The sequence below is a fragment of the Mixophyes fleayi genome, chromosome 2 (genome assembly GCF_038048845.1).
Source record: "Mixophyes fleayi isolate aMixFle1 chromosome 2, aMixFle1.hap1, whole genome shotgun sequence".
NCBI lineage: Eukaryota > Metazoa > Chordata > Amphibia > Anura > Limnodynastidae > Mixophyes > Mixophyes fleayi.
Window position 1 is genome coordinate 364572378 of NC_134403.1, and position 24632 is coordinate 364597009.

Here is a 24632-nt window from a genome sequence, read left to right on the forward strand (position 1 = left end):
CCATTTTGTCTCTCTTCAAGGAGCCATTTTTATTAAGCTGCCTTCCCTTAGTAGTAAGGGGAATTAGTCTCCAGAAACATGTATCCAGCAATGTACCTGACTGCCGATAGTGGGGACACTTGATAGCACCACGTCTGGTGATGTGGGAGACGGTGTCAGTGTGCGACTGCTGAGTATGTAGGAAGAAATGAAGTGACAGCCTGGAGATCTGCACTGTGTACATGTGAGAGAGCCCTGACCTCAGAACTGATACATTGTAATAACTGTACTAGGGACTGGTTCATTGTATTGTAATATATATGTGCAACAGAGGTACACAGGGCATGCTGTGACTTATAGTTACATAACAGTTGGAGATCCTCAGGATATACAATAATCTTGTGCTGTCAGACTGTGTCTGATGGAAGTTATAGTATAGCAGCCGTTCCTGAACACAAGATTAGCTTGTACTCTTATATTTATATGTTATACTATCTGGGGAAGCACCAGTCCCATATATATATATATATATATATATATATATATATATATATATATATATACTTTACTAATGTTTTCGGACTAACCATCCGTTTCTGAGGGTTGGCTGCCACACGCACGTTTGTGGAGGTGTTACTCTCACTATATTTTTATATATTTTATATTACTTGAGTACCTTATATAGTGTATACACATATGCAATTTTGTATTTGTGTTATTATCCATACATTGGGTTAAGCGCCACTTGTAGATATCTTGTTTTTCTACCATATATATATATATATAATTTTATTTTTTAATTTTATTTCTATAGTGTAAACCAAGGAGCCGATCAGACATGTGAAGAAATTATCCAGCATTGACAATCGAGATCGCTGGGCGGATATTGTATGGAGAAGTGATTTGCATCAACAATCAAAAATGAGTTTCCTTATCGACTCCATCCTCATGGTTATATCTCAGGTGAGGAGTCACTGGAGGTCTGTCTAATGATACCAAGTCTGTGACCTGACACTTGCCTATGCTGCGCGGCTACATTGCTGTCTGACAGATTCATTCTACATGCTTGTATAGCTAGAGATGCCTTTTATAAATATTTTGCTGTCTGCAAATAAACTTTACCCTACACATCAATAAATAAAGCCGTTTAAACCCTGACAAGTAGCAAATACACACAGTAAGTGTTAATGTTACACTTTATTTGTCATGCATTACTACATAATCATGGCTGCTCCCAGACAGTACAACTGCGTGAGCATTACACCCACTTATTAGAAAAGGAAAACAGGCTTTTATTCTCCTCCCCCCAACTTGTCCCCACTTCACTTGCTAACAAAAGTAACCACTTTGGAACATAGTGTTGTGCATTGTCTTGTGTGAGATATGTGCGTATTCTGGAAATGATTGTTAGATGTAAGTAAGAGAATTTGGGAATAAATGACAGTTCTGAGTTAAGGATGACACCTAGTAGGCAGCAAGCTTGAGTGTATGGGGTATATTATTATTATTACCATTTATTTATATAGCGCCACTAATTCTGCAGCGCTGCACAGAGAACTCACATCAGTCCTTGCACCATTGGAGCTTACAGTCTAAATTCCCTAACATACACACACATACAGACAGACACAGAGACAGACAGACTAGGGTCAATTTGTTAGCAGCCAATTAACCTACTAGTATGTTTTTGGAGCGTGGGAGGAAACCGGAGAACCTGGAGGAAACCCACGCAAACACAGGGAGAACATACAAACTCCTCACAGATAAGACCATGGTCGGGAATTGAACTCACGACACCAGTGCTGTAAGGCAGAAGTTCTAACCACATTGCCACTGTGCTGCCCGTGTTGTTAACAGAAATAGAAATGTATGGTAGGTAACTTCTATTGTTGGGTGGGAATATTAATAAAGTCTGTTTTTGAAAGACTGAGCTTGAGTTGGTGAGAGTACATCTAAGATGAAATGGTAGAGAGACAGTAATGTGGGACAACACAGATGGCGAGAGATGGATGAATTTCTGTATCATCTCCATAGTGGGGATACTGAAATCCAGAGGAGCTTATTAGTTTTCCAAGAGAAGTTTTATAGATGGAGAATAGCAGAGGACCTAGGACTGAGCCTTGTGGTCTCCAACTGATAGAGGAAGCGGAGCGGAGGTGGACTCAGAGAAATGAACACTGAAGGATCCATTTGATAAGTAGGATTAGAACAAATAATAATAATATTGTAGCACGTAGCTTCTTTATTGGACTCCATTGCGGGTTCTGCCATAAAATCAGTTTCCACAGTAAATTATATTGCAGAATGAAGTGGGGAAAAAGTATAAAAGGAGACAGAAATACTCAAAAGTGATGCAAAGACAAAATCACCCAGACCCTGAGAGATAATAATATTGGGCTGTGTTTCAGACCATCTACTCTCCTTTAATTGGAAGGTTTCCCTATTAGTGAACTGTGACCAAAGTCCGTAGGTGCTTCATGTTTGTGAAATCTAACTAGAATATAGTATCATTCTTTACCAAAGTCTGACCACTGCAATGTGACCCTGAAGTTTTCATTTAGGATATGTTCTATCTTGCTTGATAGATGTCTATGCGGTTTAGGACATGTCGGTACATCTTTAGTTAAATAGATAAAAAAAATACAAAAGAACAAGAGGCAGCTCCTAGTGCAATTCTTATAATTTGGAACCTAGTTTATAAGTAAAATTTGCATACCGCATATAGCATCATTAACGGCCCATCTGTGTTTTAACAAATCACTTGTGGCACAAAGAAATTTTTTACGTACCGGCATTCATCTAATCAAGCGCTCACCTCCTCTTTTCTAGGTTTTGTGTCCAATTCTTTCTAGCATGTTCCATATCGCTTGTTAGAAACCAGAAATATATATAATAACAACATAGTGTAGAACCTTTTAAAAACATTTAGTGAACATGCAAAAAACACTAATCGTGTACATCAAACAGATGAAAACAACTCGGCTGATAAAATGTAATTCAAATTTCTTATGGAGCAGTGGAAGGAAATTTCTGTTCTTCGCTTCAAAATAAGGTTGGAGGATGGAGGGTAGGGTGCAAGGGGTAACCCAACGCGTTTTGTCTCTTAAGTACTTTGGACTCCTCCATGGGTACGTAGTTTGACCTATTACATCTATTGTCAAATCCTGGTTGTTGTATGTGTTTCTCCGATCTAACCTTTAGATTGCTTAATTTACTGTGTTTATCGTTACTCCAAAGCAATTAGCTTTGATATCAAGGGTCTACATTGAATATAGATGGGTGAAAGCTATGCCCCTACTGTATGTTTGTACGTAACCCCCACTGCTATAATGTCTTTGTGATGCTCAGTTTATAAAAGCTCTATCCTATTATTATCACATAACGTTGCTATGTTTTCTTGCTTGTTCTTCTTCTCTCAGCTGCTGTTCTTTGGCTTCGGTTGGCTGTTTTTCATGCGCCAGCTCTTCAAAGACTATGAGGTGAGGTTTGGGCTAGCACCCATGTTTACCCTATAATAAAATTCATTCGAGTGGGCAAAAGTAAAACTGATTTGCAGCTGAGTTGAGAAATGAAAAGTGACCAAAATTGGAAAATGTGGGAGTGGGCTGTTTGTAATATTCTTATAGATAGGGTTGACCACTTGGGATCACGTGACCACAATACATGAAACCTCTCTGATCATGTGATCTATTTCAGGTGCGGCAGTATGTCATCCAGGTCGTGTTCTCGGTGACCTTCGCCTTCTCGTGCACTATGTTTGAACTCATCATTTTTGAGATCCTGGGCCTGTTAAATAGCAGGTGTGTGACATTATCGCTAAATACAGAACACTTAACATCGTTAGGGCTGTTCCATATATCGCACTTATCCGATAAAACATTTATTATTACATAACACAGTGTATTGTAAGTTATTGCGCAGGAGATTGGCTAAACATAAAGTATACGATTCTGTGTATTCCTGACACTAATACAGTTGTATTACTTCTTCCATGATGCAGAGATTTGTGTACATGGGGCCATGAAGATGTTGTGGAACTACATTTCCCATCATGCCCCGTCACATGGTCATAAATTCTAATACTATAATACACTCCCAAGGCTACAGGTTCAGGAATGTGACCATCTCCTCCCCCCCAATATGATGGCTAATAATGACAAGCAAAAATGACTACATATTATATATGATCGAATGTTACTTAGAAAATAAAAATGAGGAAATAGTCTGAAGCATATGTTAAAAAAAAATAATATTTATTGAAACCGATATTTTTATCTTCAGATAATAGTAAAAACAGTCAATGTCTATTGTGAAAAGGTTCAGCCTAAAAAGAAACAAAATCATTTATTCATAATGTATAGCCTTTGTAATGTAATATTCTAGCTGATGTCATTGTATTAGACATACACACATTGGAATAATAGTTAGTTCATACTTGCCAACTCTCCCGGAATGTCCAGGAGACTCCCGGAATCCGGGTAGGTCTCCCGGACTCCGGGAGCAGGCAAGTATCAGGCAAACGGCAACTTACTAGTTAATAGATTACACACAGATAACATGATAATACAGATCAGGTTATATATGGGACAGTGAGTGAGAGTGATGGTAATGACCAGTGTGAAGTAGGCCTGGGCTCAAGAAGACTAAGCTAGGGGAGCAGCCTAGAGGAACAGAGGGTGATGGAATAATAGACGAGAACACGAGGAAGGAGGGCCCTGTGCCTAGGAGCTTACAGTCTAAAGGTGACGTGACGATGACAGTATTATTTACTATCTGAGTTAGGTTTGGGTGAGTTCAGCGTTTTTAGATGCTGACATATTTCTACTGTGATTTTGTGTAGATAAAAATATCAATTTCAATAAATGTTTTTCACAAATGTATTTTGAGTGCAGATTTGTTTCTCCCATAGAACGCAATAGCCAGTGTAATAAGTGTATAATGTAATGGGAGGAATATAATGATTATTGTGTTTCAGCTCTCGATATTTCCACTGGAAGCTCAATCTATGCGTCATCCTACTGGTCCTCGTCTTCGTGGTTCCGTTTTATATTGGTTACTTTGTGGTGAGCAACATCCGACTATGTGAGTACAAACCTACCGACTGCCTCAATATTGGGGTGGGGGAGGATAATGGGTGTGATGGTATTAAAGGGTACGTGGCAGGAACTAACCCCTTTTCTAGTTATAAAGACTCCGGGGTAGATTTATCTAACCTTCTAAAAAAAAAAAGTGGAGATGTTGCCTGTAGCAACCAATCAGATTCTAGCTGTCATTTTCTAGAATATGTACTAAATAAATGATAGCGAGAATCTGATTGGTTGCTATAGGCAACATCTCCATTTTTTCTTTTTACAAGGTTAGATAAATCTGCACCTAGATCTTAGTTTATAAACGTCAATTCCAGTTATTTTCAGTGGGTAAGAGATGAGAAATTGTATGTGATATATGAAGGCGTACACCATTGTAACCATTTGCAAGCATTTTTAAGATGCACCTGTCACTTAGTCACACTGGGGGCAGCCTCTCCGTGTAGGCAGCAGGTGCAGTGTAAATTATATATGCTAAGCAACATGTCTCACAGCCTGTTCATTTACTAGGAGCCACAGGCTGCCACACTGTGTGTGTCAGCTGTGTAATGGCCGCCTCCGCTGTGTGTGTCGGCTGTGTAATGGCCGCCTCCGCTGTGTGTGTCGGCTGTGTCATGGCCGCCTCCGCTGTGTGTGTCGGCTGTGTCATGGCCGCCTCCGCTGTGTGTGTCGGCTGTGTCATGGCCGCCTCCGCTGTGTGTGTCGGCTGTGTCATGGCCGCCTCCGCTGTGTAATGGCCACCTCCGCTGTGTGTGTCGGCTGTGTCATGGCCGCCTCCACTGTGTGTGTCGGCCAGGGGCAAACGCAGGATTTGTAGAGAGGGGTTTCCATGCCACACTGACAGTGGGTGTGGCCAGCATGCTTCGGGGCGTCGCTATAATATTAGACAGTGCTTGGCTGCTCTCCAACTCTTCCTATCCCCATAATATACATGGGCAATGCTGCGTGCACTACTGTTAGGGGCACACAGCTCTCCCTTTTCGAGCAGAGCCGTGTGAAGCGGGACATACCTCCCAACTGTACCTACAGTCACGACAAAGTCCTGACTGAGTGTGTCAGAACAGCTGACAGACTGTCCTGCTCTCTCCTACCTGTTCTTGCTGCTTTCATAACTTGCTGGGGAGAGATGGCTGTGAACAGTGCGGACAGATACGATCTGCACACAAGCTGCAAAGTGACTGGTCCTGGGGCAGGGTCCATCCACCTCAACCATACAGTACTCCAGGCTGGGAGGGGGGTTTCCAGACACTAGGAAACCCCTCGGTTTGCCTATGTCGGCTGTGTAATGGCCGCCTCCAGTGTGTGTGTGTCGGCTGTGTAATTTGTTTTGTTGTAATTTTGCCCAAATGCTCTTTGGCCAAAATTCACCTTACTAAAGTGTTCTGTGGAGGGAATTCAATTCCCCCCCCGAAGTTTAAAATAATTACCGTTATTACGGTAGTTTTAGCCTGGCTGTCAGCTCGCAGGTCCCTGAGCCGGCATTAGACTTATTGTAATAATGCACCAGCCACGTTACTTATAACAGTAATGCTGCCAATTGAATACCCCTGTGTGTAGTTTATAGTCACATTTATTTATTTTATTGAGTATCCGCCTGACATCAGTATTTTATGTTCTGTGACCCTTTGTCCTCAGTGCACCGGCAGAGGCTGATCTTCGCCTGTGTCTTGTGGTTGACGTTCATGTATTTCTTCTGGAAGCTGGGAGACCCCTTTCCAATACTGAGCCCCAAACATGGTATGTGTGCGATAACAATACTATATAGGGGAGAACTGAGATACAGGGGGGCTGCTGATAGTGCGCGCGTCGTACACTGTGATAGCGCGCGCGTCGTACACTGTGATAGCGCGCGCGTCGTACACTGTGATAGCGCGCGCGTCGTACACTGTGATAGCGCGCGCGTCGTACACTGTGTTAGCGCGCGCGTCGTACACTGTTTTAGCGCGCGCGTCGTACACTGTTAGTGCGCGCGTTGTACACTGTGATAGCGCGCGCGTCGTACACTGTGATAGCGCGCGCGTCGTACACTGTGATAGCGCGCGCGTCGTACACTGTGATGGCACGCGTACACTGTGTTAGTGCGCGCGTCGTACACTGTGTTGGCGCGCGCGTCGTACACTGTGATGGCACGCGTACACTGTTAGTGCGCGCGTCGTACACTGTGTTAGTGCGCGCGTCGTACACTGTGTTAGTGCGCGCGTCGTACACTGTGATAGCGCGCGCGTCGTACACTGTGATAGCGCGCGCGTCGTACACTGTGATAGCGCGCGCGTCGTACACTGTGATAGCGCGCGCGTCGTACACTGTGATAGCGCGCGCGTCGTACACTGTGATAGTACACGCAGCTGCTGGGCACCCGGCCCATTGTCTCATGCCGTCATCCTGATATCTGAGCACTGACTGCCTGACATAATGCTTAAGCCGTCTGCTAATGTTCATGTAAATTTATATCCCACCTATATCCTGTCTGCCGGTGACACGCCAAAGAAGGGAACATTTAAATATCCCCAAAACCCATAGTGCTCCGTAATCTCATAATGTTCATAAATCAGCATCACAGGTTCCCGGGCCCAACATAACCCCAGACACTTCACAAGCTGCCGTCCTGTTATTATCTCATTTACTCTCTTCAGTGACTCCCTGCAGTGTCCTATGTCAGACTTACACCCAGCGACTCTAATGGGCAAGGGGGAAAAAACTCTTCTCTTCATGATCAGTCTCAAATGTCTGCAGTTCCTGAAAGCTTCACCTATACCTTTATATTAATAATGCCAAATTTAAAGTAGATGTCCTAAAATAAAACATCTGCGTCTGTGTTTGCAGGACCACAAAGCATTGCATGAGACAGACCTGATTATTTCATGTGCTATAAAAATGCAGCAACATTAATATTTTTAGTTGTCCCCAAGTGTCTTTTACAGAAGCGCAGAAACACGGACGTGCGTTGAATTTTTTTTTTGTCTGTTTTTGCAATTGTGCCTCTTGGTGCGCTGATCACATGACTGGGGGGTACATACTTTCTGTGCTCTGCAGCCACTGGCGGATTGCTGGGATGGGAATCTGCCTGCCAGACACAGTATTAATGCTGCATCAATGTCCAGTCTACTCTTGGTTTAGGACCACCGTCTGCATCCTTAGAGCTGGTCCATTTCCGCGTTCCTTTTTATATTCATTTGGTAGAATTTTGCCTCAGAATTGTGTGTCCCTTGCGAAATGCACCAGGTCAGTACAATAGGACTCATCATCGTCATCTTCAATAATCAGCAATCATCCATTGCAAGCATAATAGCAGACGTCCGGTACAGGACCCAAGTATTAGTAATACTGGAGCAATTATTAGTATCACAAAAACAAGTGCGATCTCCATGTACATGAGTAAAGTGTCACAGGTGAACGTATATATAATGGCCACTGGTTTCTCGCACGTCCAAGGACAGAGAAGATGCTCTGTGGTTACATCTAATTCGGAGACTCAGTATTGACCCCTCAAAGCTTATATCCTACAACATGAAGTCTCGTTTGCACACGATTGTGCCTAACTTGCACTCGGTGAGGATCCGCTCACCCCAGCCTCAGTCGCCACCATCTTGGCGCAGAAACAGGAGCATAGTGTCTCAGAACGGCATTGTAACCGCTTAGGAAATGACCCTTTCCGGGATGTTCCCATCTGACTCCTCAGCACCCGTCCACCTTTCTATGTATTCCCTTTACATAACCCCCCTCCATTACCGTAATGTTGTGTCTGTCTGTGCTGATGTCTCTTCTCCTGCAGGAATCCTCTCCATTGAGCAGCTGATCAGCAGGGTGGGCGTTATTGGAGTAACTTTGATGGCCCTGCTCTCTGGGTTTGGTGCTGTGAATTGTCCCTACACCTATATGTCCTATTTCTTGAGGTGAGTGGGAACCGCCTGTATATTCTGTTGTATCATTATGGACGTTCAATCTGATCCCCAATATTTATGCTATTTGCGAAAGCTTTATAACTTTTATCTATATTGCTTTTGCAGAATGCTTTCTATATAAATTTTTATTTTTATTTATTCTATTACATGTCTTTATTCGCAAGTAGGATTTTCTTTTAGATAAATGCCCCACTCAACTTAGAAATTAAGCAATGCTGACTACACACGCTGTAAGGTCCTAGATCAGCTTTAAACGTCAGTGTACAAATAAAGCTATCAAGTATTTGCATCCTACATGTATAAATTAAGTTCACAAAGAATCAACACTGAACTGGCCTCAAGCTCAAGTACCTGTGTACTCCCTCTAGGGGGCAGTAGCGTCCTTGTGATTATACAGTAACTAAATATAAAAATGTAACACTTCAATTACAATTACTGTGCAATAGACATTAAACGTAGAATTCTATGTATTGATGATATGGACCGAATTACGCACGTCGGCCATCTCTCTCCATATGGACAGCAGCAGACATGTGATATCCCATTTTTATCAGGGAGGCATTAATCCACTTGGGTATTACCCAGTTATTTTTTCTATGAATTTACATAGTTTATAGAACAGGCAGTTGCTAATGGGGCGGTTTATTTATTGATCAGAGACCGCTAATTGGGTTGTGGGGTAGACTTCCGCAGAAATATGGCAATTCACTGAGCTGCTGCTGAATGGTTTTCTGGGTAAACAGAAACAGTCTAACATTCATGAAAAAGCAAGACGGTAAAGTAAACTTTCTATACTATGAACAATTTTTTTTAATGGTGCCTATACACACTGTTGTGGGCCAATTGGTTATATTCACAGCACTTATAGGTCCAGGAAAATCAACGTATGATTATGATCTTTATGATGTCGATCAGGACTGGTGGAAAATGCGGTCTTTAATCTGACGGTCACCGTCCAGCTGCGCTAATTGTGCCCCTTAGGACCACAAGTGCTCAGTGGCGGGTCTTTGTGATTTGGGCAGGCTCTCAGTCAGTCAAATTGAATATAGATCTGGCCACTCTGTGCTCTCGGCAATCGGCTGGATCTCCCTGAGTTCCACTTATAGCTGTAGATTGAGTGCCGGTCCAATCTAATGAGATGGCGCTCCACGGATAATGTATTGTTTGTAAAAAGCTAATGCTTTATTCTGATTGCCATAATAATAATTATTTAATAATAGATGTATTTAGAGGGTTTTTCTTAAAACGAAAATTGCAAATAATTTCTGCCCCAACAACTGACACTTTGACACCAAGGGGGGTATTCAATTGTTAGCGTTAACGGGAAAAAACGAGCGCTCAAAAAATATTACCGTTTATACGGTAATATTGCGCGACAAAAGCGTTAATACGGTAGTTTACTCGCGCAATTTCAGCAGGCGAGCTGAAATTCCACGAGTAATTACCGTATTAACGCTAAGATTTTTTGAGCGCTCGTTTTTTCCCGTTAACGCTAACAATTGAATACCCCCCCTTGAATAAAAGTTCTCCTGATACTTTGGTGCTATAACGGACTGAATCCTCCAACAGTAGAGCCAACGGTCCCATTCATGCGATGGGGGGATATCTATCGCCATTATGTACAGTGCAGGTTTGGTCAATGAGGTTTTGTCGGTATTTGGACAGTATCTTCGGGTGTGACTTGCACTTTGTATTGATCCATCCAGTTTCAGACAGAAATTAATATTGATCCACTTTACTGGTCTTCCAGGAATGTGACGGAAGCAGACATTCAGGTGCTGGAGAGGAGACTGCTGCAGACTATGGACATGATCATCAGCAAGAAGAAGAGGTAATGTAGAGAGCAGCAGAGACCACTAGGGGGCAGCAGCTTCCTGTGTATCACACATGCACCTCTGAAGTGCAGCAAGTCAAGGTCAATTAGAACAACGGAAATGCATAAGAGCCACTTAGAGGCTCCCTGTCCACCCCTGTATCCCATTATCACATTGTGCAGTACTAACATGTAAGATATTGCGCCCCCTGCAGAGACGCCCATGTTGGTGCAAGGATACAAAGTTCTATTATATAGAATTGGGGACCTTTGTCACATGTGCTGCAGGCTCCCAATGTAACGGCTTGATCAGTGAGCCTTAGTATCTGATATTCTCCCAGTAACACCAGCCAGAGACAACGAGGCCTTTTGGCTGTACCTTGTGGAATTTCTGAGAGCCTGTCGGGGACTTTGTCACTCGGGTTTAGAGATATCGGTATCTCTGCAATGCAAAGGTTACCTGCAATATCCCTTATCTGTCGTCTTACCGCACAACTGTTATTGCAACTCTTCAAAACAAAACGGATAAATGTAAACACCTTGTTCAATGTACCGATTACTGTACACACTAGTTCTAGGTTCTAGTCGCAAGTACCAGGAGATGTTCAGAGTTATTCCATGTGTCCATCTGATTGCTGCCAATGGGAAATATGCAGGAAGTAAATAATATACCTGTAATGTTAATACCTGGCATCCACAGAGAGTTTATATAGCAGAACAGGCTGGATGTACAGAGGTATGTCTGACCTTGCAATCTGTGTGACAGGAGCCTGATATCACAACACTGTGCTGCTAGGAGGACCCTGCTCCTTTCACTGTGTAACAGTCTGTGGCTTCCTTCTGCATCCATTCCCCTCCTCACATCATGTCACTGCCCCTGTCACATGCAGCCCTGTCCTTCATAACACATCACTCATCTCCTGATATACTTTGTGCTGCTGGGGGACCCTGCTACTTCCACTATATAACTCTCAGTCTGTGGCTTCCTGCTGCCTCCATTCCCCTCCTCACATCATGTCACTGCCCCTGTCACATGCAGCACTGTCCTCACTAACACATCACTCATCTCCTGATATTCTCTGTGCTGCTGGGGGACCCTGCTCCTTCCACTATATAACTCTGTCTGTCGCTTCCTGCTGCCTCCATTCCCTTCCTCACATTATGGACAGCATGGCGGCAGCTGCCTTCCAACGCAGGGACCATTGGTTAAATTCTGACCATGGCCCTATCTGTGTGAAGTTTGCATGTTCTGGTTAAGTAGCTTCCTATGAACTTGGCTTATTATGTGAGTGTTGTGATTCTGACTTGAATGAATACATTTTATGTAGTAATGATTCTTCCCCTGTCACAAACATACCTTTCTATTGCTATTACACATTGAAATACTCTGCACTGCTCTGACCATTCTGCTGGTCTATAGGTTGTTCTCATCCTGCCCACTCTAAAAGTGGGGGCAGAAGGATGAGCAGGAGATGCAGGATGGTAATTAAAGGCTGTTTCAGAAAGCAGAAACGCTGCTGTTCTGCTGGAATATAATAACTGTTGTCAGTTGTATAAAGTTGTCGTCTTCTCCTGGAGAGACGGGTCTGGTCCGATCACTGCGTAGTAGCATGGGTTTATCCATGGCACAGGGTGGGCACAGAGTGGCCCCGAAGGGCCCATCCTGCCCATTTTCCACAGACTAGAAGAGTTCACGTAATAACAGAACAGTGATTATTATTGTCAGTATTACACTCACCTGGAGTCACTGACTAATGTCAGATTGTGAGCAGTAATGTAACATCGTTCCCACTGATTACTTCTCATTTATACCTTATTAACCTGCAGCTGACACCATTAGTATTAATAAATGTTCTATCCATTTCCTTTTATGTCCGTACTGTTTGTTTTCACTTCCCCTTTTACAGTAATATATTTATAATAATGGTGTTTTCCAGTAATATTTGCCGGCCTTATCAAGCAGTGTATTTGTTATTATGGCAAACTGCTACTTCCTAGTTTTTGTTTCTCCCAGAATAATATAGTTTTCCTGTTATATATAACCACATACAATGCTGGTGCTGTATCAATAAACTAACTTATAATGTCATTTCTTGACCAGTTGCTAGGTCAGTCCAATAGCTAAATAGACCCGAAAAGGACTCCTGGAGCTTTGTTACTAATATTATTATTTTATTTATATAATGCCGTTCATATTATACAGCGCTGTACAGAGATTATATAATCACTCATCAGTCCCTGCTCCATTGGAGCTAACAGTCTAAACTAACTAACACATCCAGTATGTAATAGGATTCTGGAAGGAAACCCAGACAAACACGGGGAGAACATACAAACTCTGCATAGATAGGGCCCTGGTTGGGAATCAAACTCATGACCCCAGCGCCGTGAAGCAGCAATGCTAACCAGTGTGCCACTGTCTTGTTTATGTGAGATAGAGCCACTGGGACCGCCCCCGTCTCTTTGGCGTATGAAGGCTATCTGCCGGCCTTGCAAAGTTGACTGCAGCCGTGATTATGTCTGCGGCAGCTTCTTCAACTAGCTTTATTGACAGTCTTACAATGTAGTCTGTTTATTTTACAATGTAGAATTAGTTGCAGTACCGGCATTGTGAGGATATCTCAGAGTTCCGTACATGGGATTCCGACAGTTGTACTATGTCTGGGGTGTGGTGTTCATTGAGGGAAAGAATTCTCTTATTGGTTACCCTCGTACTGTTAATCCAGATTTATAAGCCATTGGAATTTCAGTAGTAAAAACAGTTATCCTGGTAGAAATGGAATACATGTATACACGAGAGTTACACTGCAATATAGAAATATAGACCACACTAAGGATACAGGAATACACAGGACACGGTATTGTTCTCCCTGCAGGATAGCCATGGTCCGGAGGAATATGGTCCAGCGAGGAGAAGTACACAGCCGTCCCAGTGGATTCTGGGGGATGATAAAGAGCGTGACGTCATCGGCCCCCGGCAGTGAAAGTATCTTTTGTCATCTTCCAATAACCTGACAGTCCCAAAATGTATAACTCCTTTAAAATTTTATTTTAAGTGTTAATGGGGCAAGTGGTATCGATTGATTGATAGCTATATAGCATGGAAAATTGGGAGAAAACACACAAATGTACACAACCTTATTGTTTAGTAGGGGAAGACAAGTTCAACATAAGGTATCTATTAAAGAACCAGGAATTATTTGTGTTTAAACTCCATAGACCAGGAGGGGGCGGTAGTGACTGGGTAAGTAGCATTGTTGGCCTTCAAAAAAGGAAAAATGGAGGTGTTGCCTTTAGCAACCAATCAGATTCTAGCTATCATGTTCTAGAATGTACTGAATAAAGGATAGCTAGAATCTGTGGATAATACATCCACTTTACTTCTTAGAAGGTTTAGTAAATCTACCCCTAAGTCTGAACGCTGCCTGGTTCAGTGAGGCGGCTTCCCTTGCCAATCGGGGAAGCCAAATATAACCAGACAGTCATCACAGCTATCAGTAGGTAGCTGTAACTCAAAATGTGGAAGACGAAGGTGCATGGTTTGTGTCAATGAAATTATTTGTAAGATCATGTACCTGATTTACCGTTGTCCTTTAAGCTATGAAGACCTGTGCACTTGACTTCTTCTCTGCCCTAGTTTCCTTCACTTCCTCTCTCAGACCTCTCTCAGATCCAGCAGGAGGTGGACGCTCTGGAAGAGCTGAGCCGGCAGCTGTTTCTGGAGACGGCTGATCTTCATGCCACCAAGGTTAGAGCCTCTAAGCGGAGACTAATCCCACAATTTTATCAAGATTGAGAAGTAGACCTGGCTCTCCTCTTGTTTGACGTTGCCAGAATCGAGAGCTTTTATTGCAGGTCTGGACCTAAATCGGAGGTATCAGGGCCGACGGCCTCTAATAGATCTCTAGAGAATCCGCTAAGTCCTTCAGTGGATCTGGTTATTTTATAGAATCCAGTGTTTGGGAAAGGACAGTTTAGAGCAGAGACTGAACACAACATTTGTACTAACAACCGATTGGAAAGAAACGTCTACCTCTGTTGGTTTGAGTATAATCCCTCCCTCTTGCTAAGTAACTGAGCACTTAGTAGTTTTCAAGACAGTGGTCTGTAAGCGGACTTTGTCTGTGGCAATCTGATCATCTGCCGCACTCCAGTTGACGAGTCCCAATACTAATGTTAGTTCCCCCATGCACTGACGCCTGGACAATCCATTCTCCCAAGGCATCTCTGCCTTTCTGGTAGATTGTGTTAAATAGTCTCCTTTACCCATGTCCAAAACACACTGAGGGGGATATTTATCAAATTTTCTAAAAAGGAGAAGTGGAGGTGTTGCCCATAGCAACCAATCAGATTCTAGCTCTCATTTATCTTGTACATTCTAGAACGTGATAGCTAGAATCTGATTGGTTGCTATGTTTAACTCCTGCAGACTGTATTGAATTGTTGTACACAGTTATACCAGGTATTAGCTGAATACTTTGAAAGACAGCAGTTCCATTCCACACAGCTTGAACCCTCCCTCCTTCCGTCACTACAACATATATTACAGGGGAGGTAATGATGATCTAGTGATTGGTGTGTTTGACACGTTGTTCTCTCTGTTTCAGGAGCGGATTGAATATTCTAAAACCTTCCAAGGAAAATACTTCAATTTCCTGGGTTACTTCTTCTCCATATACTGCGTGTGGAAAATTTTTATGGTAAAATAGATTACGTTTGCATAAACGTTGATAATACAGAGATTATTTATGTTAATTGTCCCTTAATGACTGTTACTGATAACCTAGAGTAGACCGATTTGTCTTGTTGATACAGTCTGGGGATTGCATCTTGGTTACTCAGTTTATAGATTGCTAATCACTGACCTCTCCTTATTCCTTTCCAGGCCACAATAAACATTGTGTTTGACCGGGTCGGAAAGACGGACCCGGTCACTAGAGGGATAGAGATCACGGTGAATTACCTGGGCATACAGTTCGATGTAAGGACATATTGTATATATCTATAATATAAATGTCTAGTGGCGTGTGTTAGTCTGTCTGTGTGTGGGGAAAAAAAAAAAAACAAGCTGCAGCGCCACCTGCTGGGCAGAGTTATACACTGACCTATATATTTCTTGAAGGAGAAGTGACAGTTGGGAGTGGTTGGTGGTTGCCGGGGGTGACAGTGGGGAGTGTTTAACACCTTAAGTAGCTTGATTTGACTAGAATGCATGAGTATCATGCACGGGTTAACTGACCTACTAAATTCTTAGTGTGTGTGGGGAAAAAAAACCTCAAAAAGGGCTGAAATTTGGTATACTGACATTATTGACGAGTTGAGGGGTCAAACTCATTTTCGTGAGGTAATTTTACCTCATGAACACACATGTGTACAGTGGCGGATCCAGGGGGGTGCGATCGGGGCAATCGCCCCCCCCCCTAGCAGGGGTTTGCTGCCGACGGCTGCACAGTATGTGCAGGTCCGTTCGGCAGTGACAGTGTGCTGCCCGGCTGCTCTGATTGTGTTTTAAACACCCTGTCACTGCCGAGCGGACCTGCACATACTGTGCAGCCCCCGGCAGCCTCAGAAGTCGGAAAGGGGGCGGGGCCTAAATCGCCCCGCCCTAACATCCCCCCGGGGAACAAACATTTTCTAGATCCGCCCCTGCATGTGTAGCGGTGTGTGTTAGTGTGTGTGTGTCTGTGGAAAAAACTATTTTCTCAGAAAGGGCTCATCCGAATGACCTGAAATTTGGTATACTGACATTATTTGACAAAAAAATGCATGAGTATCATGCACGGGTTAACTTGTCTTATATATGTTCCGTACTCACCATTAATCTGCACCTAACATTTACATGACTATAATAATATTATAATAGCTCGTCTTCTCTGTATACCTTGAGCACAGTAGTACAGGGATAGAATAGTGAAAAATGTTTATTTTCACAAAACATATATTGGCTCAATACAGTGGCTGTATCTAAACACATTTCCACACAATGTGTTGGTGGACGTGGTGCGACCCTAATCATTCCTCTAGTTGTGGGAAGAGTGGGATAGTCCCCCTTTAAATCACACTAATACATCAGTAACTTTGTACTGTTATAATCTTCTGTACATTATACTGTAACCAGGCAGTGGTGATATAATCCAACAGGTACGTGAGTATGACATAGTGGTGTGTTGTTACTGCTCCTGTTATGTAACGAATCACGTGCTTTGTGTGGTGTCATCATTTATGTTCTATACTGTGTATAGAAATGTCAGTCTGTGGCCTTATAAAGGGTGTAGACCTCCTCCTACCTGACCAAAGCCGATCTCTTTATGTAGTTTGGTTGGTGGCTTGTAGAATGCTTATAATGTACAGGACAGGGGTAGATATATGGGGTGCTTATAATGTACAGGACAGGGGTAGATATAAAGGGCTGCTTATAGTGTACAGGACAGGGGTAGATATATGAGGTGCTTATAATGTACAGGACAGGGATAGACATACGGGGTGCTTATAATGTACAGGACAGTGTTATACATACGAGATGCTTATAATGTACAGGTCAGTGATAGACATATGGGACACTTATAATGTACAGGGCAGGGATAGACATGGGACACTTATAATGTACAGGGCAGGGATAGACATATGGGACACTTATAATGTACAGGACAGGGATAGACGTACAGGACAGGGATAGACATACAGGGTGCTTATAATGTACAGGACAGGGATAGACGTACAGGACAGGGATAGACATATGGGACACTTATAATGTACAGGGCAGGGATAGACATACAGGGTGCTTATAATGTACAGGACAGAGTTATATCCTGTAATAATGCAATGATACGGGTCTTCGCCTTCTGACGTGTTTCTGATTTCTGTTCAGGTGAAGTTCTGGTCCCAGCACATCTCCTTCATCCTTGTGGGCATCATCATCATCACATCTATCAGAGGGTTATTGATCACCCTCACCAAGGTAAGTAATATTAGAGGATAAATCTCCCCCTCCCCCATCTTCTGCCCAATCTCAGTGGCTTTAAAATCATTGATGGGGAAAATCTATTAGCCCTAAAGATTTCATAGCTGGGACATTAGGTAGACAACACAGCACTGGTGGACCTTATCCATGGAAATGGGAGGGATTATAATGATAATGCAGATATCTAATAAAGATCTCTGCTGTACAGTAAACCCACCAGCAGCAGATGGGAGAGTCTGATGTCCTGAACCCCTAACATTGTGGGGAAGATGCTCACATATCCCCCCGTGACTCAGCGCTAATGGTTTAATGGTTCATTCTCTTGTCGGCGCCTTTGGGTCAGTAGCAGCGAAGTTATTATTATTAATAATACTTATTTATTTATATAGTGCCAGCATATTCCGTAGCACTTTACAAGTGGGAGCAAGCACACTAATAAAACAATACTGGGTAATACAGACAGACAGAGTGGACTGTATGATCAGTCACACAACTATGTTGGTCAGAGAGTTGTTGTCTTGTGTTAACTGTGTAAAGGGTGGTAATAGGGTAACCTAGGGAGGGTAAGAGTGTTGTTGAGGAATATTATAAGCTGCCTGAAGAGGTGGGTTTTCAGAAGACTTGAAGACTAGAGGAAAGACCAGAGGAAAGTCTTACTGTACGAGGGAGGGAATTCCACAAAGTGGGTGCAGCCCGAAAAAAGTCCTGAAACCGGGAATGGGAGGATGTGATGAGAGTGGAAGAGAGACGTAGATCTTGTGCAGAACGGAGGTGTCGAGTTGGGAGATAATTTGAGACAAGTGAGGAAATGTATGTCGGTGCAATTTTGTTGACGGTCTTGTATGTTAGTAGCAGAATTTTATATTGGATTTGGTAAAAAAACAAGCAACCAATGTAGAGACTGACAGAGTGACTCAGCAGAGGAAGAACGGTTTGCAAGGAAAATCAATCTAGCTGCTACATTCAAATTAGATTGTAGGGGTTTGATTTGGGGAAGACCACTAAGCAGGGAATTACAATAATCAATGCGGGAGATGATCAATGTATGAAAGTGTTTGCAGTGTCTTGTGTGGGATATGTGCGTATTCTGCAAATGTTTCGTCGATGTCTGGAGCATGATTTAGATACAGATTGAAGGTGTGGATCAAAGGATATTTCCAAATCTAGGTTTATACCTAGGCAGCGAGCCTTTTTTTTGAGGGGGGGGGGGGGTAGAGTGCAGTGTTCTCCACTCTTATTACATCTTCCCATTTGCGGTTCTAGGACTTATATCCGGCTGCACTCTCTCTGTGTTATTCCCTCCTCGTACAACAAGACTTCCCCCAGCCTCCACCCCTTCAAGGCTCTCTGAATACTCATCTCTTTAGACACGCTTACTCAGATTCCTGAGCCCCCTTCCTAACCTCCCCCTAGGCTATTTTTCCTGATTACCCCCATACACATCTCACACAGACCTTACCTGTGTTCTTTATCTGTAATAATATATATGATGACCGGATCACATAGCTCCACTAAGCACGTTCCCATTGGTCCTGACTGGAGTAACATGTGACCTCATGTATCAGACTCCCATTGTCCTATAGAATGTAAGCTTGTGAGCAGGACCCTCTTACCTCTCTGTCTGTATGTATTACCCAGTATTGTTTTATTACTGTGTTTGTTCCCAATTGTAAAGTGCTGCGCTGTGTGCTGGCGCTATATAAATGAATGTTAACTATATAGTTTGGCTGCAGTGTTGGGTGGCGGGATGGGGAGAGTTACTATAAGAATATTACTATAAATGATGTTTTCCTTTCTTCGTCTCTGGAACAAATGACTGACGTGACCTGTAGGTAGTTTGTGGTGTACTACGTCAGTCAATGTTAGCAAGGTTTTGTTTCGTACCTGTTATAGGTACAGCACTGTGGAACTTGTTTCTGGCATTTAAATAATGGATTATAATAATAGTGGGCCTGATTCATTAAGGATCTTAACTTGAGAAACTTCTTATTTCAGTCTCCTGGACAAAACCATGTTACAATGCAAGGGGTGCAAATTAGTTTTCTGTTTTGTACATAAGTTAAATACTGACTGTTTTTTCATGTAGCACACAAATACTTGATAGCTTATTTGTACACTGAAATTTAAAGTTGATATTTGTATGTTACATGAAAAAACAGTCAGTATTTAACTTATGTGCAAAACAGAATACTAATTTGCACCCCTTGCATTGTAACATGGTTTTGTCCAGGAGAGTGAAATAAGAAGTTTCTCAAGTTAAGATCCTTAATGAATCAGGCCCACTATGTAAGTGGAAACCTAATTTTGCACAATATTTGTACATATCCTGGTGATGAGTGTGAAAACGAAGTGCAGGTTACGTCAGTCTTTGTACATTGAGGGGTTTCCGGTAACCGGCTGCTCGTTATGTCTATCCATAAATGTCTTTGTTTTCCTATTAGTTCTTCTACGCCATCTCCAGCAACAAGTCTTCCAATGTGATTGTTCTCCTAATAGCCCAGATCATGGTGAGTAAGAAGCTTTGTCTTCATGTAGTGGCTGAACGTGTGTACTGTCTGTATACTGTGTCTTCATGTAGTGGCTGAACGTGTGTACTGTCTGTATACTGTGTCTTCATGTAGTGGCTGAACGTGTGTACTGTCTGTATACCGTGTCTTCACGTGACATAATATCAGCAAGTAGCACTTACAAACAACCTTCCCAGGGACATATAAAATTAATAGACCAAGACATAACAAATAAGCTATGAAAACACAATTACAGCCTCATTTAGAGTTCTGAATAAATTCCTAGTAAAATGTGCAGACAGATGTAGAGTTCTGAGGGGCGTGTCCTAGCTCAACTCTAAATTGCACAGTAAAAATAAAGCTGTCCAGTATTTATTTGCTACATGCAGACACAGACAGTATTTTCCTGCATGCAAAGAAAAGAGCATAATTGCATTTGCAGCTCTTGCACCAGGGTTTGTCCATGGATTTTGCCCCTAACTGTAAGTGAGGGCCATCGTCTACACCTCTGCTATGTTATGCATCATACAGTGATACCAGCATTTGCAGCAAAGTGCAGATGTATCATAACATCGTATACCAGCCTAATCTTCTGCTGTTCTACCAAATCGCTTTTCCATCACCTCCTTGTCACATGTATCGTACAGTCTGTGACGGATCCCCGCTCCCCAGGTTCTGTACTTTGCCTTTATAATCAGCAACATTTATGTTAATTATTCACTTTGATCTCAAGTCCTAATGGTGCAACACAGCAGCCACCAAGAATGTCCTCTGAAACCCTGGATGTTGCTTAGATTGTGTTTCCATCACGTTAGCTCCCTCTTAAAGTGCACCGGTCATCTACATGGACCTCGTTTATGAAGCGCACCTGATGCGCAGTGGAAACAACTTTGCTTTCTTCCGGTGCACCTGAATGCACCATTGAGCGCACATCAAGGTGCTTAGACATAGAAACATAAAATTTGATGGCAGATAAGAACTACTTGGCCCATCTAGTCTTCTCATTTTGTAACCTATGGTAACCTCCAACCTCCTGATCTTTTATTCTTTGTAAAATATCCTTATGTCTATCCCAAGCATTGCTCTACTGTATTAGCTTATACGACTTCTAAAGCGCAGACCTATTGTCCACTATCGGGAGACGCCTCCGCAACCTAAAAGTGGGCCTAGGTGGGCGGAGTGTCACTTCAGAGTCCTACCTCCTTCCAGTTTAGTCCCACCCCTTTTAGTAAATCAAACCTAGTTTTTCACCTAAAATACTGTTTAGTCCTTGGTTTAGCCTGGTATATGGCTCCCTTATCATGTTTGAAATTTGTATTACATTGCTCTGAGTTCTCCTAGATATTCTACCAAAGTGCAATGTGGAGGCACAAAAAGGGACCCATTGGAGGTATAGACCGTAGACCGCCAGCTCTGAGGCACAACTGAAGTTATTTTGGGGAGTTGGAACACCTTTAAAATGTGCTCTCTCCACCCCTTTATCTCATTACATAATGTTGCCCTGCAGAATTAAATATCATTTTGACCCTGCTCCGCAAAATAATGGGCATCGGTGGGCCTAGTCTGTACTGTGCTCCACCCAACTCCTGCCCTCGGCCTGTGCAGGCTTCTCCACCTACACAAACCTATGCGTCTCGGTGGAGCACAAGGCTGACAGCGCGTCCAGAGCTGCTTTTACTCTGCAGAGCGGCTGCTTTCTGCTTCATAAGTGGCCTCTAGAACAGGCGTTTGTGTTCTGGGTAGGGCCAGTATATATACGCTCACTAATAACTAGTGACAGCTCTGAGATGTGGGTATGAAAATACCATATGGGTTACTCCATATATGACTCTGTTTATCCAGAATTAGTGCAGTTAAAGTGTATTTTCACTCAGAAATTATATAAATAATTTTAATTAGGCGTCCTGATGCTTAACTTTTACTCTACTTTGGCATTTGGACGACTCCGCAGTTTGTTTCCTTGGTTCTGTTATGTGGCTAATAAGTATCCAATGTTCACAACATGCCAGCCAGGTGGCAGCAGCCACGTCTGAGTCTTCAGACTGCTGATTTCTGGAAAAATACTATTTCGGATATTAGGCGTTATTCCAGTAAGTTGTAGTATAATCATTTTAATTGGGCAGAATCATTATAGCCTGTCTGAATGGCGTTATCCTTGAAGAATTGTAACGCAGTGTATAGTGTAATACACTAGGAGAATCGCTGTAGCCTGATGAAGCTCCTTGCCTAAATGAAACCCTACTTCTGTCATCCATCAGGTCACTTTTTTTAATTTTATGGAACACCAAGTTAACCTACACTGGTGTAGATAAGGAAACCCTTGGGGACAAGTAACCAGGATTATAAATGTATTTTGTTTACTGATTAACCAAACAAATAATAAATCATGGTGACAGGTGGACCTTTAAATAGCATATAATTCTTATTATTATGGAAATAATCAGTAAAGTGGTAAATCTAATGAGCAGGTTCCCCTTATTTGTCCTCCCTGTATGTTTCAAGCATGTTGTCTGGGATACAAACACCTATGGTATTTTTTCTTGCATCAGAGTGTAAGCACCAGGGTAGAGATAAAGTCATACTATAGAGCCATCGGGGCCCCAGATATTTTGGTGAAATGCGTTGTGCACGTGGTGTGTTTTAACCATACTGATCACATGAATTTTGGAAGTGTAGCATCCACCAGGATCATTAGTCCTAAAGATAACACACTTGTTCTATTCACATAGTAACATATGTTAAAGACTAACATGTAAATAGGCTAGGCTAACCTGTAGGCAATCAAAGCATTGTAACGTTTACAGGACTAGACTAACCTGTAGCCAATTAGAGTATTTTTATGTGCACAAGGCTAGCTCATTCAGTAGCCAATCAGAGGAGTGGAATGTTCACAGGGCTAGAACTAATCTGTAGACAATCAGAACATTAGAATGTTTACACGGACAGAACAACCTGTAGCCAATCAGAGCTTTAGAACATTAACAGTAATATTCCAACCTGTAGTTAAAGAAAACATAACCTTTACAACACAAAAGTTAACACAGTCAGCTGCAAGATAAACAGCAATATGATATAATATGATAAAATACATTTATAAATGTGCCTCTATATGTAACTAAGTTCATACATCCAACTTTATATTGCAGGGCATGTACTTTGTGTCCTCCGTGCTCCTGATTCGAATGAGCATGCCTCTAGAATACCGCACCATCATCACGGAGGTCTTAGGAGAGCTTCAATTCAACTTCTACCACCGCTGGTTTGACGTCATCTTCTTGGTCAGCGCTCTGTCCAGCATCCTCTTCCTTTACCTGGCACACAAGCAAGCCCCAGAGAAACACATGGCTTTGTAACTCTGAACGCTGACCACTCGGAGAGACTGTTGCTTGTTTCATAGGACGATCCACATCTGTCCCGCAGCCCGGCCAGGACATTCGTCCGGTGGATAGGACTTGGGGTTCCTGTAATCGGACTAAAGGGAAGAGACTTGCTAGACCTTCTGGAATACAAACAAGTTGACTCCACACTTGTAGACGTGCTCTTGGCCACTACGTCTGACATCTCCCACACCTTCACCTGGCTCCTAGATAGTTCTTCAAAGTGTTTAAAATTGAGTGAATACAAATACTTTGCTATATGATATCTCTGGGCTGGACAAATCCCAGAACCAATGAACCTTAAAATGACTTCTGGGAGCAAACTTTTTGCATACTTTATTTAGATGGTGTGAGATGCACCCCTCCCTTTATTTCACAATATCAAGTTGACTCATAAAGTTGTCTCACCAACTTTTGAGGTCAAACGTATTGTAATTAAGGTTCCTGGAACTGTCCCGTTCAATATAGCATCATCGCAAGTGGCCCGACACTTAGACAATGAAGGATTTGCAAACCGTAAAATGCGTTGCACTCTCGGGACCGTCCTGATTACTGCTTTTACCACGACACACAAAGATGGAAGGGATTATAGCGCTGGTTGGTGATAGACGCTAATCGTGGCCAACAGCTCTTTTACTCAATCAAATGCTGGGTTACTTGAAGGGTATTTGATGATGATTGTATCAGATGTTTTGTTATTAAATCATTTTGTTTTACAAATATCTCATTATTTCATTGGGTGAGTTAGGTAAAACAAATGTGCGTAATGAGAGTGGAGGCATTTAGGAAAACCATCTGAGGTGCAAGATCAACTTTATTCCACCGTGGCACATACGGTTGCAGAGCAGGATGGCGACAGTTGCGGAGGAATAGAACATTTGCACAGGCTGGGGGAGGGAGGGTATTCCATGTGCGGAGTAGGGACTCCCCCAAAAGGGCACATGGTCATTTTTACTCTACAAAAGAACCTGAATTTAGCACCAGCTCCGCACTGGCGGTCTCCGCG

The 24632-nt window shown here is 42.6% G+C and overlaps 1 protein-coding gene across 2 annotated transcripts; it reads left to right on the forward strand.

The window, feature by feature from the left end:
• Positions 1 to 50: 50 nt before the first annotated feature.
• GPR89B (G protein-coupled receptor 89B) lies at positions 51 to 24346 on the forward strand. 2 transcript variants are annotated; one of them, XM_075197309.1, is made up of 15 exons: positions 51 to 256; positions 794 to 942; positions 3399 to 3458; positions 3676 to 3779; positions 4955 to 5061; positions 6702 to 6803; positions 8839 to 8959; positions 10719 to 10799; positions 13658 to 13767; positions 14441 to 14529; positions 15389 to 15481; positions 15667 to 15762; positions 17650 to 17739; positions 20184 to 20249; positions 23396 to 24346. In XM_075197309.1, the coding sequence occupies exons 2-15, from the start codon at positions 901 to 903 to the stop codon at positions 23600 to 23602; spliced, it is 1368 nt and encodes a 455-aa protein (XP_075053410.1). In that variant the 5' UTR covers positions 51 to 256; positions 794 to 900; the 3' UTR covers positions 23603 to 24346. The 2 variants fall into 2 exon arrangements, with proteins under 2 accessions (XP_075053410.1, XP_075053409.1); XM_075197308.1 differs by having other exon boundaries at positions 51 to 223.
• The last annotated feature ends 286 nt before the right edge of the window (positions 24347 to 24632 follow it).

Coding starts and splice junctions, on each gene's coding strand:
- GPR89B (XM_075197309.1), top strand. CDS start 901: ATGAGTTTCCTTATCGACTCCATCCTCATGGTTATATCTCAG. Junction 3,780..4,954: donor CTGGGCCTGTTAAATAGCAG/GTGTGTGACATT, acceptor ATTGTGTTTCAG/CTCTCGATATTTCCACTGGA. Junction 15,763..17,649: donor ACCTGGGCATACAGTTCGAT/GTAAGGACATAT, acceptor ATTTCTGTTCAG/GTGAAGTTCTGGTCCCAGCA.